General features: G+C 49.2%; 1 protein-coding gene across 1 annotated transcript; it reads right to left on the reverse strand.

The window, feature by feature from the left end:
* Positions 1-2,458: 2,458 nt before the first annotated feature.
* LOC125438527 (matrix metalloproteinase-23-like) lies at positions 2,459-14,056 on the reverse strand. The gene is made up of 8 exons (XM_048506958.1): positions 13,589-14,056; positions 12,371-12,501; positions 11,457-11,593; positions 8,980-9,147; positions 7,124-7,336; positions 6,039-6,149; positions 4,547-4,679; positions 2,459-3,106 (listed from the first exon to the last, which is right to left on the reverse strand). The coding sequence occupies exons 1-8, from the start codon at positions 13,706-13,708 to the stop codon at positions 2,887-2,889; spliced, it is 1,233 nt and encodes a 410-aa protein (XP_048362915.1). The 5' UTR covers positions 13,709-14,056; the 3' UTR covers positions 2,459-2,886.
* Positions 14,057-15,841: the final 1,785 nt, after the last annotated feature.

Raw genomic sequence — 15,841 nt, forward strand, 5'->3', positions numbered from 1 at the left:
TAATAATAGTACATTTTAATAAGACCACCCTACCCCGAAGGGAATATCCCCGGAAACTGATAAATTGCTTATGGGGTTCCTACTTCGGCATCCCTCTTTCTTCCATTTTCTTTCTCAAAAGGCAAATATACCTGAGGGACTTTATAATCAGTCCTGTGACACTAAGGCTCATTCCGCACATGCAGAATAATGCACTTTCAAACTGCTTTCAGTGCTCTTTAAAGCTGTGCGGAATGGCAAAATCCACTTGAAAACAGTTGTGAAAGTGGTTTGAAAACACATTATTTTGCGTGTGCGGAAGGGGCCTAAGACAGTTTTTTTTAAATCCATACGTGAACTTGTCTATGGAACTTTCTTTCCCACCGCGTGGACACGCAGGTCATGTGTGGCTTGAAATGTTCTCTTCACTGAAGCACGTAAAAGATCATATCGGTAATTGAGTTTCCTGCCTGATAGCGATTCCTCTTCCGTCCTGCTCATCTAATCACGGCAAGACCTATTTGCATCAATCCAATATCCTGCTGCCAGTTAGTTGCATAACAAATTGGGCACAGGTTCCATTTATGGAATTAGAGCGTACGATCTTCAGTGGAGTCCAGGAAATCTTCTAGAGTGACAACTGATATCCCAAATACGGAGAGCCATTCCCCTACAGAAAATGGCGGCTCTGGAGGGTGGACGCTGTGGCATTACACTCCACTAAGGTCCTCCACAAACCCTGCCCTCCTCAGGTTCCGTCTCCAGATTTCCGAAACCAGAGTTAGCAGCCCAATATGGACTAGATAGAAACGGATAGCCACACTAGTCCATACCAACCAAATTCAGAGTTGGTAAAATAATAGTTCCCAGAGTCAATCAGATTTGGCAACGGGATGTACATCTAAGTGGCACAGCAGCCTGAAGTTCCACATAAAGAATAAGGAGGAGGAGGAGGAAGGAGGAGGAAGAGAAGGAGGAGGAGGAGGAGGAGGAGGAGGAGGAGTTTGGATTTATACCTCACCTTTCTCTCCTGTAAGAAGACTCAAGGTGGCTTACAAACTCCTTTCCCTTCCTCTCCCCACAACAGACAACTTGTGAGGTAGGTGGGGCTGAGAGAGTTCGGGGAGAACTGGGACTAGTCCAAGATCACCCAGCAGGAATGTAGGAGTGCAGAAACACACCTGGTTCCCCAGATAAGCCTCTGCCACTCAGATGGAGTAGCAGAAAATATGTCAATGCTATCCATGTCAGGTCACTTGATGTGGAAGTATCGTCGTGTGGTTTATTCCCTCTGATGAGGCCTTAGTTCGAAGCGGAGTATTTTTGATACTGGATAAGGGCAGAATTAGTGGGACAATCAACACTCAAGGAGAACACCCCCTGCAGGGAACAGTTTGTGGGTCCACCGAGTCCAGAAGGCAAGCAACACGAAATCCAACTACTGCATCAAATTCTATACAAGTTGGGATCTCATGTTGCTGAATCTGACTTGACAAATTCCTGGATATTTGGGGGCATTCCCTGGGGAGGGAAGGATATTCAGCAAGGATTGTCATGCCCATATAAAGCAGTGGTGCGACCGCACTTGGAGTACTGTGTTCAGTTCTGGTCGCCACATCTCAAAAAGGAGATCAAAGAGATAGAAAAAGTGCAGAGAAGGGCAACGAGGATGATTGAAGGATTGGAGCACCTTCCTTATGAGGAGAGGCTGCAGCGTTTGGGGCTCTTTAGTTTGGAGAGGAGACGTCTGAGGGGGGAATATGATTGAAGTCTATAAAATTATGCATGGGGTAGAAAATGTTGACAGAGAGAAATTGTTCTCTCTTTCTCACAATACTAGAACCAGGGGGCATCCATTGAAAATGCTGGGGGGAAGAATTCGGACTAATAAAAGGAAACACTTCTTCACGCAATGTGTGATTGGTGTTTGGAATATGCTGCCACAGGAGGTGGTGATGGCCACTGGATAGCTTTAAAAAGGGCTTGGACAGATTTATGGAGGAAAAGTCGATCTATGGCTACCAATCTTGACCCTCCTTGATCTGAGATTGCAAATGCCTTAGCAGACCAGGTGCTCAGGAGCAGCAGCAGCAGCAGGCCCTTGCTTTCTCATTCTGCAGGTGAGCTCCCAAAGGCACCTGGTGGGCCACTGCGAGTAGCAGAGTGCTGGACTAGGTGGACTCTGGTCTGATCCAGCAGGCTAGTTCTTATGTTCTTATGCTGTGAGGCCTCCAAAAGTTCACCCTCCAAAAGTTGCCATTTCCTCCAGTAGAACTGCTCTGTAGTTGGGAATTTGGTTGTAGTTCCAGGGCTATTTCTGCACGGTTTGCCCTGTGATATTTCCCTCATCCCAGGGTATTCAAAAATCTCCAAATGGGTGATTCTTTTCAGAAATCCTGGGGTGAGCCAGCTACCGGGCAAACACCACGGGAGCAGAACCAGTTTATTTTTCCCACCCAGCCCCCCTGATCTCCTCGCCTGACATTCATTCAAGCTGCCACTCAAAACCAACAGCCAATCAGAACACGGGACACTGGGCATGCTCAGATACGTTTGCAATGTAAATACAGAAGTCCCAGGCTCATGCGCAAGAACTGAAGGATTTCCACCCGGTCTTCGCTGAATTCCTTCAAAAAATGGGCAGCCACGCAAAGGGAGAAACCAGGATAAAACAGACCCAGACTGAAAGAATCCAGTTGTAACCAGGTATGATGGTGCCGTGCGGAAAGGCCTAGGAGGACCCCAGGGTCTATGTTGGAGGTTGGTAACCTCAGAGATTCCCGGCTGTATCTTCCAAAGTTTCTGGCAGAGGACACAATGGCTGACCACTTGCACTACGACAGATCCAAACAGCTGGTGCTAGGTCCCAGCTGGGATTCTGAACATGTTCTCCTTCAGAGGCTTCGGTCAATGTGCTGCGCCGGCCTCCTTTCCCAGCCCTATCAAGGGCGCCTTCCCTTTAAGCTTCACCTGCCAGGAGTTAACCCGGAGAGTCCTGCCCCCACGGCGGATCAAGCAGGCGTAGCGCCCTTCGCTGAACTCCGTCGCGATGACGCGCAAGTCCTGGCTGGGAAGCAGCTCGAAGCCCGGGAGGGAGCGGGAAAGGGGCTCCCCGTCTTTATACCAGCTGCGGACAAGGAGACAGCAAAGGAAAAGGAAATGGCTGGGACTCAGCACGGGACTCCTGGCCCCCTTAAATAAAGTAGCCAACACCAGATTGGGAAATTCCTACAGATTATGGGGTGGATGCCAGGACAAGTGGGGTTTGGGGAAGGGAAGGGCCGCAGCAGGGTATAATGGCTCAGATCCCACCTTCCAAAGCAGGCATTTTCTCCAGGGAAACTAATATCTGGCACCTGGAGATCAGTGGTAATTCCGTGAGATCTCCGGGCGCCACCTAGAGGTTGGCAAGTATTGTCAAGGCCATTGCTTTCACATCCTGCCTGTGAGCTCCCAATGGCACCTGGTGGGCCACTGCGAGTAGCAGAGAGCTGGACTAGATGGACTCTGGTCTGATCCAGCTGGCTTGTTCTTATGTTCTTATGTCAAGTCGCAGCTGATTTATGGCCACCTGGGAGAGTTTTGAAGGCAAGAGACTAACAGAGGTGATTGGCCGCTGCCTTTCTCTGCATAGCAACCCTCCCATCCAATTACTAGCCAGGACTGACCCAGCTAAGCTTCTGAGATCCGACCAGCCTGGGCCATCCAGATCAAAACAAACAGCTCCATGTGGACATCTGAGAACCCAAAATGGCTTTGGCCGACAGACAAGAATCATGGAATCATAGAGTTGGAAGAGGCCAGAAGGGCCAGCCAGTCCAACCCCCTGCCATGCAGGAACACAACATCAAAGCACTCCCAACATATGTTCATCCAGCCTCTGTTTAAAAACCCCTGAAGAAGGAGACTCCACCACTTTTCCGCTGCCAGGGTGTTTATACCTGCAGAGCAGAGGTGGGATCCAGCAGGTTCTCACAGGTTCCCGAGAGTAGGTGACTAATTATTTGTGTGTGCCGAGAGGGGGTTACACATTGGGGATTTTGCCACATGATTTTTGCCTTGGTTATGCCCCTCCTCTCAGCAGTAGCGCGCAGAACTTGAAGCAGTCTAGCAGGAGGTGCACCGGTGTGCGTGGCAGCCTGCGCCTGCGTGCGTTCGTTTCCCGCCCAATGACCGGCGCAGTGGCTGCGTCCTTGCCACAGCCCCGCCCAGGAATGCCCCGCCCCCGGAATGCCTGGCCACGCCCCCATCATGCCCCGCCCAGCCCCATTGGTGCTATGCCACAGTTTGAATCCCACCACCACGGGAACCTGTTACTAAAATTTTTGGATCCCACCACTGCTGCAGAGTTTCCTGTTCCTTCCACCGACTGCTATAGTTTTCACCCAGCCTCCTGCCCTTTACTCTCTCTATCATCTGCTCCTACCAGCTATAGAGGACAGAAGGCTCGTCTGCTGCTCCAGAACCTTTACGCTGAAAGTCAGGGGGCGAAAACTGGTTACCACTTTGGGATGCCAGGTAATGTGTCTGCTCAAGACCGCGGGCTGTAGGAGCCAAGGGTTCTCACCTGATGCGCAAGTCCGATGTGGAAGAGCTCAGTCCACAACGGAAGGTGATGACTCTGCCCTTAGAGATGAACCTTAACTGAGTGAGAGAAGGCCGGGCAGGTGAAGAAGAGGAGGTGGATGTAGAAGGGTGCTCTGTAAGAAGTGGAGACGGATATAAATACTACGTGGTTTGCCCCTGGTACAACAGCAGGACAGCTGAACACAAAGCAACGTTTGGAGGTTTCTGCTTGGGGCAGAAAGTTCAAGGAATTTCAAGGAAGCAAGACCAAAGTTTGCTAATGCTAAATTTCTTAGGGGGTTTCTATACTTCTCAGAAGGATACGGATGAATCTCTCTCTCTCTCTCTCTCTCTCTCTCTCTCTCCCTCACATCAGAAGGACCCTCGTATCAGAAGGACCCTCACATCAGAAGCACCCTCGAATCAGAAGGACTTTCATATTAGAAGCACCCTCGTATCAGAAGGATCCTCACATCAGAAGGACCCTCATATTAGAAGCACCCTTGTATCAGAAGGACCCTCATATTAGAAGAACCCTCGTATCAGAAGGATCCTCACATTAGAAGCACCCTCGTATCAGAAGGATCCTCACATTAGAAGGACCCTCACATCAGAAGGACCCTCATATTAGAAGCACCCTCACATCAGAAGGACCCTCATATTAGAAGCACCCTCGTATCAGAAGGATCCTCACATTAGAAGCACCCTTGTATCAGAAGGATCCTCACATTAGAAGCACCCTCGTATCAGAAGGATCCTCACATTAGAAGGACCCTCACATCAGAAGGACCCTCATATTAGAAGCACCCTCACATCAGAAGGACCCTCATATTAGAAGCACCCTCGTATCAAAAGGACCCTCATATTAGAAGCACCCTCGTATCAGAAGGACCCTCATATTAGAAGAACCCTCGTATCAAAAGGACCCTCACATCAGAAGGATCCTCACATCAGAAGGACCCTCATATTAGAAGCACCCTCATATCAGAAGGACACTCACATCAAAAGGACCCTCATATCAGAAGGACCCTCACATCAGAAGGACCCTCACATCAGAAGGACCCTCACATCAGAAGGACCCTCACATCAGAAGGACCCTCATATTAGAAGGACCCTCATATCAGAAGGACCCTCATATCAGAAGGACCCTCACATCAGAAGGACCCTCATATCAGAAGGACCCTCATATCAGCAGGATCCTTGTATCAGAAGGACCCTCACATCAGAAGGACCCTCATATCAGAAGGACCCTCACATCAGAAGGACCCTCACATCAGAAGGACCCTCATATCAGCAGGATCCTTGTATCAGAAGGACCCTCACATCAGAAGAACCCTCATATCAGAAGAACCCTCGTATTAGAAGGACCCTCACATCAGAAGGACCCCCTCTCCCACACCTCCCTGTGTGCCAGTTACAGCCTCCACACTGCCACCATGTGGTTGCTCCTCCATCATTTGGTGAGCCTGTCGTAAGACTTGCCAGACTCTCACCAAAGCAGGCGTTGCAGATCCTAGGACAGTGCCGTTTCATGAAGTCTCGCTGGCGTGTACAGAATCCCTGCTGGGCCCATGATGGGCATTGCCTCTTCTCATCCACGCAGCCTGCAAGGGAGAGGGGAGAAAGTAGGCGAATTGCAGAATGAGAGATACCCCCAACCACAAATCTTCAGGAATTCCCCAGTCCTGAGTTGGCAACCTTATATATTATTTCCACATGCTAGACCTTTCTGCACAAGCCTTTTAAAACATTTTGAGGCAGAAAATAAAATATTTCCTCCATGGAGTTCCGCATTGTTTTTTTTACTGCCCCAAATAAGTTTTGTCTTCTTGTATTTCCAGCCTCAAAAGCGCTTTTAAACAAATTCTTCAGGTTTGAAATGTTTTTTGAAAACATCTCTTCAGTTGCACAATGTGTGATCGTCCGAGTTGACCTATGTTTCCCGGCTTCCTGCTAATCTCTGCTAAAATTTCCTCCATGGCTCCATTTCCTGAGCTCACTCCGTACCCCTTCGCCTGTTTATCTGCAGCATTTCTCTGCTTGTTTGTTTATTGAGGTGGGTGGGGGCAACTTTTGAAGCATCAAATATACAAGAATTAGAGAACGGAGCATGAGGCTATGAAGCATTGAAGAACACATTCAACACAGAACTCAAAAAACGAGAGGGGGAAAAATCACATAATGGCAGCTAGGAATTGTTTCAAGGGAGTGAGTGCATTGTTATAAAGAGGGGGGACAGAAAAAGAAAGAGGAGGAGGAGGAGTTTGGATTTATATCCCCCTTTCTCTCCTATAAGTCCCAACCAAAGGGACTTATGATCTCCTTTCCCTTCCCACCTCAAAGCAAACACCCTGTGAGGTAGGTGGGGCCAAGGGAGCTCCAAAGAACCGTGACTAGCCCAATGTCACCCAGCTGGCATGTGTTGGAGTGCACAAGCTAATCTGGCTCTCTGTGGGAGGAAACGTAGCTGGAAGCTCATTTCCCAAAGATACTGGGAGGCAGCAGGGGCAGCAGCCCCTCAGGGTGGAATCACTGTGGCTTTCGGCCAAGGCAACCCCAGCGTTGATCGACTGCTTACTGTTTTGAACTGCTCTGCCAGGGCGGGCTCTCACCAGTAAAGCCGCTTTTTTTGGATGGCTCCTTGTAGGAACGCCATCCTGGCCGATGCGCCACGTCCTGCTGTAGGTCGCATTGGGGTGCATGAGAGCCCGGATGTCCTGGGAGTGCCACAGGCCCAGAGCATGGCCAATCTCGTGAGCCGCCACCTGAACCAGGTCGTTGAGCCAGACACCTGCGAGGCGGAGGGGGAGCAGCAAGAAGAGAGGCTAGAGAATCCTTCCTCTCACCATCTCACGGAACCATCCAACTGGACAAGGCCCAGCGGATCCCTTGGAGTTACAATTGATCTACAGACTACAGAGGTGGGTTCTTCTGGAGGAAGTAGCTACTTTGCATGATGGGCTATATAACAGTATCTCCCCTTTAAGGTCAAAGTTGCCAACCTCCAGGTGGGATCTGAGAATTACACCTAATCTCCATCCATCCATCCATCCATCCATCCATCCATCCATCCATCCATCCATCCATCCATCCATCCATCCATCCATCCATCCATCCATCCATCCATCCATACATACATACATACATACATACATAGTTTCCCCGAAAATAAGACCTACCCTGAAAATAAGCCCTCGCATGATTTTGGGGTTTTTTGGAGGATGCTTGAAATATAAGCCCTACTCCAAACATAAGCCCTAGTTACAGATGGGTGAAGCCAGAGGTGGGATCCAGCAGGTTCTCACCAGTTCCCGAGAGTGGGTTACTAATTATTTGTGTGTGCCAAGAGGGGGTTACTAATTGGGTCATATAGCTTCCAAGCTAGGAAATTCCATTATGTCCAAAATCCAATCATACAGTCCTTGTTGTTTCCAGGGCTGGTTAAGTGAAGGTAGAAAACGGGATAATTCTCCCTGTTAGGGACTGTTTTAAAAAAATATCATGTTCTTTTAGAAATATGGTAAAGTTCCTTGTTTAAGGAAGAGTCTCCTTCTTTTGATTTCTGAGGAAACAAAATTGGCATTTGAAAGTATTAAGCATTTGACAGGCAAAATAATTGCGAGAAGTAGTTTCTGCTGGCAGTAGATGATAGGACTTGCCATGGTACGAGTTTAGATTCATAGACCATGGGGTAAGGGAACCTGCGGCTCAAGAGCCGCGATAGCGGCTCGAAGGGTTTGAGCATCATGCCGAAATCTTCTGCCCTTGCACTGTGGGCTCGTGGAGTCACTGAGCTAGCCATCCTTGCCCACCAACTGTCCCACGGGTTGGCTCAGGGTCACACTTCACTGAGCTTCCCTCACTCGCCTCGCCCCGCTGGAGGCGATGCGCTCAGCAGTCAGGCTTGGCATCCTTGCTCCTACTGCTTCATCCTTGCGGCGCATCCATGCTTCTCAGGAACTGAGCGGAGACTGCGTTGTTAAAAAACCCCCTATATATATATATATGTGGTATGTTACTATCTTTATTTTAAATGTCAAAAATTATTTGCGGCTCCAAGTGTTTTCTTTTCCCGTGGAAAACGGGTCCAAATGGCTCTTTGAGTGTTAAAGGTTCCCTACCCCTGTTATAGACGAAAAGATACCAGCTGGAAATTATAAACTTTTTTTTTTACAGTAAGAGTTTTTTACAGTAACAGAGAAATTATTAATGCTCTGCCCCCGGAATGCCCGGCCATGCCCCCGTTGTGCCCCGCCCAGCCCCATTGGCGCTACGCCACTGTTTGAATCCCACCGCCATGGGAACCTGTTACTAAAATTTTTGGATCCCACCACTGGGTGAAGCTGCCTCTGCTCTCTATTGAAATCACAGGTAACTCTTTGCACAATGATGGACACCAGCACCAAGCAAAATTAATCCGCCTTCTGCCCTTACCTTGCTTCCAACTGAAGCGCGAGCGGCCCAGAATCCAAAACTCGTGGTTGTCGAAGTGGATTTCGCCGCGGGGAGGCAGGAAGGCGTGAGCCAGTTCCCCGTTGAGCCCGTCGAAGCACGGATGCAGAGGGGAGAACCAACAGTCGGTGTGATTGAAGGTGTAGAATCCTGTTCCAGGGGGAGGTTCTCCGGAAGGAGAAAGTTATGATGGCACACAATTGCTTCCGACATATTCACAAGGTACAATGTTATTCTGGAGAATCGGTTTGCTAAGAAAATGGGTTTACGAATTGGCTAAAAGGCTGAACTTCGAATTGGTTGATCCTCAGTTTGAATCCTGCCTCTGTCACAAGCTCCCAAGTGGCTTTGGGCAAACCAATTTCTCGGGCCTGCAATTTATATTTCCTGTTTATATTTCTATATTTGCCTTTCTTTCCTGCTGCTCAAAAAAGGGTGGGGAAAAATAAAATTAATAACAACAACAACAACAACGATAGAGTTGCCTGCTAAATTCCCAGAGATTTGAGGGTAGAGACAGGGGGGAAGAGGGGTTTGGGGAGGGGAAGTGACCTCAGCAGCATAAAATGCCACACAGTCGTCTTCTCCAAGGGAACTGATTTGCGTAGTCTGGCACTCAATTGGAATTCTGGCCATACCGGGAGGATGGCAACCCCATCTGGAGTTCTTCGATCTAGCAGGGACTGTAAACAACAGAGACTTCTGGGTGATAGAGTTTTGGGAGCAGCAGTGGCGCAGTGGCTAAGAGCAGGTGCGCTCTGATCTGGAAATCTGCAGGAACCTGGATTTTGATTTTCCCAAAGCTCTTAGTCATTGATGCTGTGGGAGGACTTATCTGGGGAATTCAGATTAGCCTGTACACTCCTGCACACACGCCAGATGAGGTGACACCAGAGCTAGTCCAGGGTGGGCAATTATTTTTTCCATGCAGGAGCCTGAGAGAGCAAGAAACAGACAGAATATTGTGGGATGGCTGGGAGCCAAACGGCATTTGAGGCTGAAGTACTTTTAAAAGCCCCTTAAAAGCCAGCAGCCAAGCTTACCGGCACCTGCGGAGCTTTCAAAGGCGCCTCGCTCCCTAACTGAGGAGAGGAGGCCAGTCGAGATGCATCCTGGCAGGCCGGATGCTTGGCCCCTGAGCCGTATGCAGCCCAGAATATTTCCGAGTCAAAATTAGAAAGGGCTTTCTCAGCCTCATTCACCTCACAGAGTGTTTGCATGAGGAGGAAGAACAAAAGAGATTATATGAGAGGTCCCTTTGAGTCTCCTACAGGAGAGAAAGGGCGGATATAAGTCCAAACTCTTCTTCTTCTCTTCTTGTAGAACAGGAAACAGGAATTGGAGAGATGGGATTTTGGAGGGGCCTAGGGGCGATTTTCCGCCCCCCCCCCCACGGCATGCGCCCGGTGCATGGCACACAAACCCCACCCTCTTGTAGCTTCTCTCTCCAAAATGTCCCCTTGCCAGACTTTGTCCCCTAATCTCCAGGAATTTCCTAATCTATAATCTGTTCATTCTTCCCCCAACTTCTGAAATTGTGTTGTCATAAAGATAGCCATGAGGAGGTTGTACCTGATGTACTTTGAATTTTCCCAAGATCAGTAGAGAAGGTGTCAGGCCAGGACCTGGGTTTGAATGCCCACTCCTGGACATTTCCAGTGTGGTGTAGCGGTTAAGGGTTAACTACTGGACCGATTGCTTTGAAATTTTCACACAACGTCGCATTCATGTGCGGCCAGGTTTTCATGCTGTTTCCACACCTCCTGTTGTGTACATGTCACAACTGTGACAGTTATTGTGTACATGCCACACTTGTGACAGTTGGAACCACAATTCCTGTTCCATAACAAGCGCCATCTGCTAATACATCAAAGCAACACCCTCTGATACAAGGGAACCAACCATGCCTTCCCTTGAAAACCACTGCGCTTATGGAGTGAAAAGGATGCGGTGGCGGGCTACCTGCACATCGCCCACCCCCCCTAGCGGAGGAAGGGGAAGCTGAGGGAGGGTCCAAGGGTTTGCTAAGACCAGCAGCTCTGAAATTTGAACCTGAAAAGTAAGCTCATGCCTCCCAGCATGTTTTACGCTAGATAATTCACCTGCAAGGGAAGGGAGTGAAAGGGACAGGACCAGCCCACCTGGACATGACCCACCCACCCTAGCAGAGGAAGGGGAACGTTAGGGAGGGACCTGCATGGTTGCCGTGCAAAGGAACGGGAGAGAGGGAGGGGAGCGAGGGGCCCTTGCCTCTCCCCTCCCTTGCAAGCATTGTGCAGTGACACATGTTTGAACCGTTCGCTTCCCCTTTTCTTCCTTTTCCACTTCACCAGACTCAGCCACAGCAACGCGTGGCTGGGCATGCTAGTTTGTTTTATAAAAAGGTCTCCTTTGGAGTCTTAGCATTTTCCTCAGCCATCCCACTAGGTATCATGATCGTCTGCCCATAAAACTCTCACCGATGGTGATGTCTGCCTGCTCGGTAGGAGGTAGCCGCCGGAAGGTGAGGGGCGAAACATCGCTCCACATTTGGAAGGCTTTTGCAATGGCTCTTTGGGTGTCTGCCTTGTTGAGGGTGCTGGGGAACCGCACGATCCTACAGCCGTTGAACCAGAGAGCAAAGAATCGTCGGTCAAATGGGGACCGGAGACAAAGATGCTGTGTACCTTGTCTCAGTCTAACCTGCCCCACAGGGTTGTTGTGAAGGTGGAATGGAAGCATAGCATAGCAAGCCTTTATTGGCATAGACAACAGTACAACAATAATAAAAAAAACAGATTAAAAAGCATTAACAATGCAGGAAATAAATATTAGGTTGAAGGAAATCTACTGGCGGTTAATTTCCAGGAGAAAGTCTGCAAATATCATACAGAGAGAAGGATCAGGATTGTCCAACAAATAGTGTAATCTAATTAAATCGGGGAGATGGGGTAAATGTAAAGGAGTAAGATTCACATACTTGGATCTGATTTCCTTGAATCTGAGACAGTGTAGTAATTGGTGGGCCAGAGATTCAACTGAGCCATCATTACATGGGCACAATCTTTTAGCCTTTTCTTGCTTATTAAATCTGCCATGTAACAAGGCAGAAGGCATAACATTAAACCTGGCGAGCATTATGGCTCTCCTTTGAGCAGGGTGGAATGGAAGTGAGGAGAATGATGTAATGTGCTTTAGCTCTTCATTGGGGAGAAAGGTGGGATATAAATGAAATGAAGCTGATAAAATTAATAGGGCCAAACACTGCCTGTCCAAACATAGTGTGACAGACATAGTGTGGTGTTGCTGATGTACGTGCTGGAAAGTTTGTATGACAGACACACTCCCTACGTTCATCCCTAACTCGCCCAGATATGGCATACATAATGCTCACCTGTAAGTCAGATTCACATGGTCCCACTTATAGCCCAGAGGGTTGATGGCATAGCGCCTCCTCCTGGCCACGACTCTGTCAAATTCCTGGGTAGCAGAAGTTGCTGACACAGATGAGGCCGGTCTTTCTCCCTGTGTGGAATCAAGGACCCCTGCGATCAGCTGAGGCAGTTTGGCAGTTCCGCTCCATTCCCACCGTTTTGTCTCAGATTTTCTCCTTAACCCCGAACTGAAAAGGATGACTATTCTGCTTGGCTCTGGGGGCCACGGGACGGGGGGGGGGGGGATCAGAGGAAGGATCCAGCAGGTTCTTACAGGTTCCCGAGAGTAGGTTACTAATTATTTGTGTGTGCCGAGAGGGGGTTACTAATTGGTGATTTTGCCACGTGATTTTTGCCTTAGTTGCGCCCCTCCTCTCAGCAGTAGCGTGCAGAACTTGAAGCAGTCTAGCAAGGGGTGCACCGGCGTGCGTGGCAGCCTGCGCCTGCGTGCATTCGTTTCCTGCCCAAGGACCGGCGCAGCGGCTGCGTCCTTGCCACAGCCCCGCCCAGGAATGCCCCGCCCCCAGAATGCCCGGCCACGCCCCCATCGTGCCCCTCCCAGCCCCATTGGCGCTATGCCACAGTTTGAATCCCACCACCATGGGAACCTGTTACTAAAATTTTGGGATCCCACCACTGGGGGGGATTCCTGAGTCAGGCTACCCCCATGAATTCAGCACACCCGGGCCAGTTTCCCTGTCGAGAAAACAGGAAGCACAGTGAGAAGCCAAGAAAGGGAAGAAAGCCACTGGGCATCCTCTTTGGTTCTGAACGTGCATGCCCTCTTTGAAATGCATTGCTTTGGGCACCCTAAAGAGCTCGTACCGTGGTCTTTGTATCATCTCAGCTGGGTAAGCTGTGTCGGTCTGCAATAGAACAGCTAGGTTCAAACCCAGCGGTGCCTTAAAAACCAATAAGATTTTGGGAGTATAGGTTTTTGAGAGTGGAAGCTCACACCCCTGAAATCTTGTTGGTTTTGGAAGTGCTAGGGGGCTCAGATTTACCCGATTGTTGGTGACCTTTTCAAGCCAAAAAAAAAGGGAGGTTCCCTTTTGCGGTGTGCTGTTCTGCCCCAATGAGACAAAGTCCCCTAAACTACCTCCAAATCTCAACCATAACCACCACAGAAACTGCCACTTGAGTCCCCCAGCAAAAAACAACAACAGGTCTTTGCTCACCTTGTAACCACGGTCAGCCTTTTGCAGAATCCAAGGGAACGCCAGCAGCATCGAAAGCAGAATGGCTGTGATTGTCCCCACGTGCCACCCGGGCACTTGGGGGCACAGAAAAGGCCCCATGGCCAACCCTTACCCCAAGGAACAGAGCTCTGCCCGAAAAAGCACCCTTCCCACGTTTCTCAGATTCCTCCACCGCTGCTTTTGCTGCAAGACGGACGGCTTTGCAACGGAGTTTGCTTCTTCTGCTCAGCTGCCTGCCCCCAGCCCTGCCAGATTGGATCCATCTGTCCAAGATATACAAGAACAAAGCAGGCCTCTGCTAAAGCTTCCAGATGTAGACCCCCGTCTCTTCCTTGCCATCCAGGGGCTCAGCAGCGTCCGCCCGGTCACCGCAACCTAAGCGCATAGCTCATTTACAACCTTTCCCCATCGCAAGATGTAGCGAAAACCGCTACCTTAAATGACTTCAAAAATTATTAGTCGTATTCATAGATGACAGTCTGAAACAGACCTTATTGGCCACATCAACGTAAGCGTCTGTTTCTCCTGGAGCAGTGAGATACTGAGAGCCTGCTGGATAGGACGAGTACAGTGGTGGCGAACCTATGGCATGGGAGCCAGAGGTGGCACTCAGAGCCCTTTCTGTGGCCACGCGTGCACAGAGTTCGTCATGTGGGGGAGGCGGAAAATCAATCCCCACACATACACATCTAGGCTGGCCTGGGCATGATCCTTTAACCGGGAGCAAGCTCGGTTGCTGGCAATGGGGCTTACTTCTGAGTAAACCCTCCTAGAGTCGTGATTCACTCATTCGAAGCATTGTATGGTTGCTTCACCAAACTTACTCCTGAGTAACGCACACCTTGGAGCCAGCCATTATTTCTAAACTAAAACCTCAGTATTCAGGTTAAATTGCCGTGTTGGCACTTGGTGATAAATAAGTGGGTTTTGGGTTGCAGTTTGGGCACTCGGTCTCGAAAAGGTTTGCCATCAGCAGTGGAGCAGCAGTGGCGTAGGAGGTTAAGAGCTCGTGTATCTAATCTGGAGGAACCGGGTTTGATTCCCAGCTCTGCCGCCTGAGCTGTGGAGGCTTATCTGGGGAATTCAGATTAGCCTGGGCACTCCCACACACGCCAGCTGGGTGACCTTGGGCTAGTCACAGCTTCTTGGAGCTCTCTCAGCCCCACCTACCTCACAGGGTGTTTGTTGTGAGGGGGGAAGGGAAAGGAGATTGTAAGCCCCTTTGAGTCTCCTACAGGAGAGAAAGGGGGGATATAAATCCAAACTCTTCTTCTTCATCACTGGACTAGCAGAAGAGAGCCAGTGGCTGGCACGTCTAAGAACATAAGAACATAAGAACAAGCCAGCTGGATCAGACCAGAGTCCATCTAGTCCAGCTCTCTGCTACTTGCAGTGGCCCACCAGGTGCCTTTGGGAGTTCACATGTAGGATGTGAAAGCAATGGCCTTCTGCGGCTGTTGCTCCCGAGCACCTGGACTGTTAAGGCATTTGCAATCTCAGATCAAAGAGGATCAAGATTGGTAGCCATAAATTGACTTCTCCTCCATAAATCTGTCCAAGCCCCTTTTAAAGCTATCTAGGTTAGTGGCCATTACCACCTCCTGTGGCAGCATATTCCAAACACCAATCACACGTTGCGTGAAGAAGTGTTTCCTTTTATTAGTTCTAATTCTTCCCCCCAGCATTTTCAATGAATGCCCCCTGGTTCTAGTATTGTGAGAAAGAGAGAAAAATTTCTCTCTGTCAACATTTTCTACCCCATGCATAATTTTATAGACTTCAATCATATCCCCCCTCAGACGTCTCCTCTCCAAACTAAAGAGTCCCAAACGCTTCAGCTTCTACTCATAAGGAAAGTGCTGCAAACCCTCAGTCATCCTCGTGGCTCTTCTCTGCTCTTTTTCTTTCTCTTCAATATCCTTTTTGAGATGTGGTGATCTGTGAACTGAACACAGTACTCCAAGTGTGGCCTTCACTCACGTTTTATATATATGGGCATGACAACCTTTGCAGTTTTATTTATCAATTCTTTTCCTGATTATCCCCTGCATAGAGTTTGCCTTTTTCACAGCTGCCATGCATTTGAGTTGACATTCTCATGGAACTATCAACTAAGACTTCAAATCCCTTTCCTGGTCTGTGACTGATAGCACTGTCCCCTGTAGCGTGTATGTGAAGTTTGGATTTTTTGCCCCTATGTGCATCACTTTGCATTTTGCTACATTGAACTGC

The sequence above is a fragment of the Sphaerodactylus townsendi genome, linkage group LG08 (assembly GCF_021028975.2).
Source record: "Sphaerodactylus townsendi isolate TG3544 linkage group LG08, MPM_Stown_v2.3, whole genome shotgun sequence".
Taxonomy (NCBI): domain Eukaryota; kingdom Metazoa; phylum Chordata; class Lepidosauria; order Squamata; family Sphaerodactylidae; genus Sphaerodactylus; species Sphaerodactylus townsendi.

Bases quoted from the DNA above. Each gene is read 5' to 3' on its own strand.
- LOC125438527 (XM_048506958.1), bottom strand. From the start codon at position 13,708: ATGGGGCCTTTTCTGTGCCCCCAAGTGCCCGGGTGGCACGTGGGGACA. The intron at 11,594-12,370 runs GTGAGCATTATG...CAACGGCTGTAG, and splicing joins CATGTGAATCTGACTTACAG to GATCGTGCGGTTCCCCAGCA. The intron at 4,680-6,038 runs GTGAGAGTCTGG...CACTTCTTACAG, and splicing joins GATCTGCAACGCCTGCTTTG to AGCACCCTTCTACATCCACC.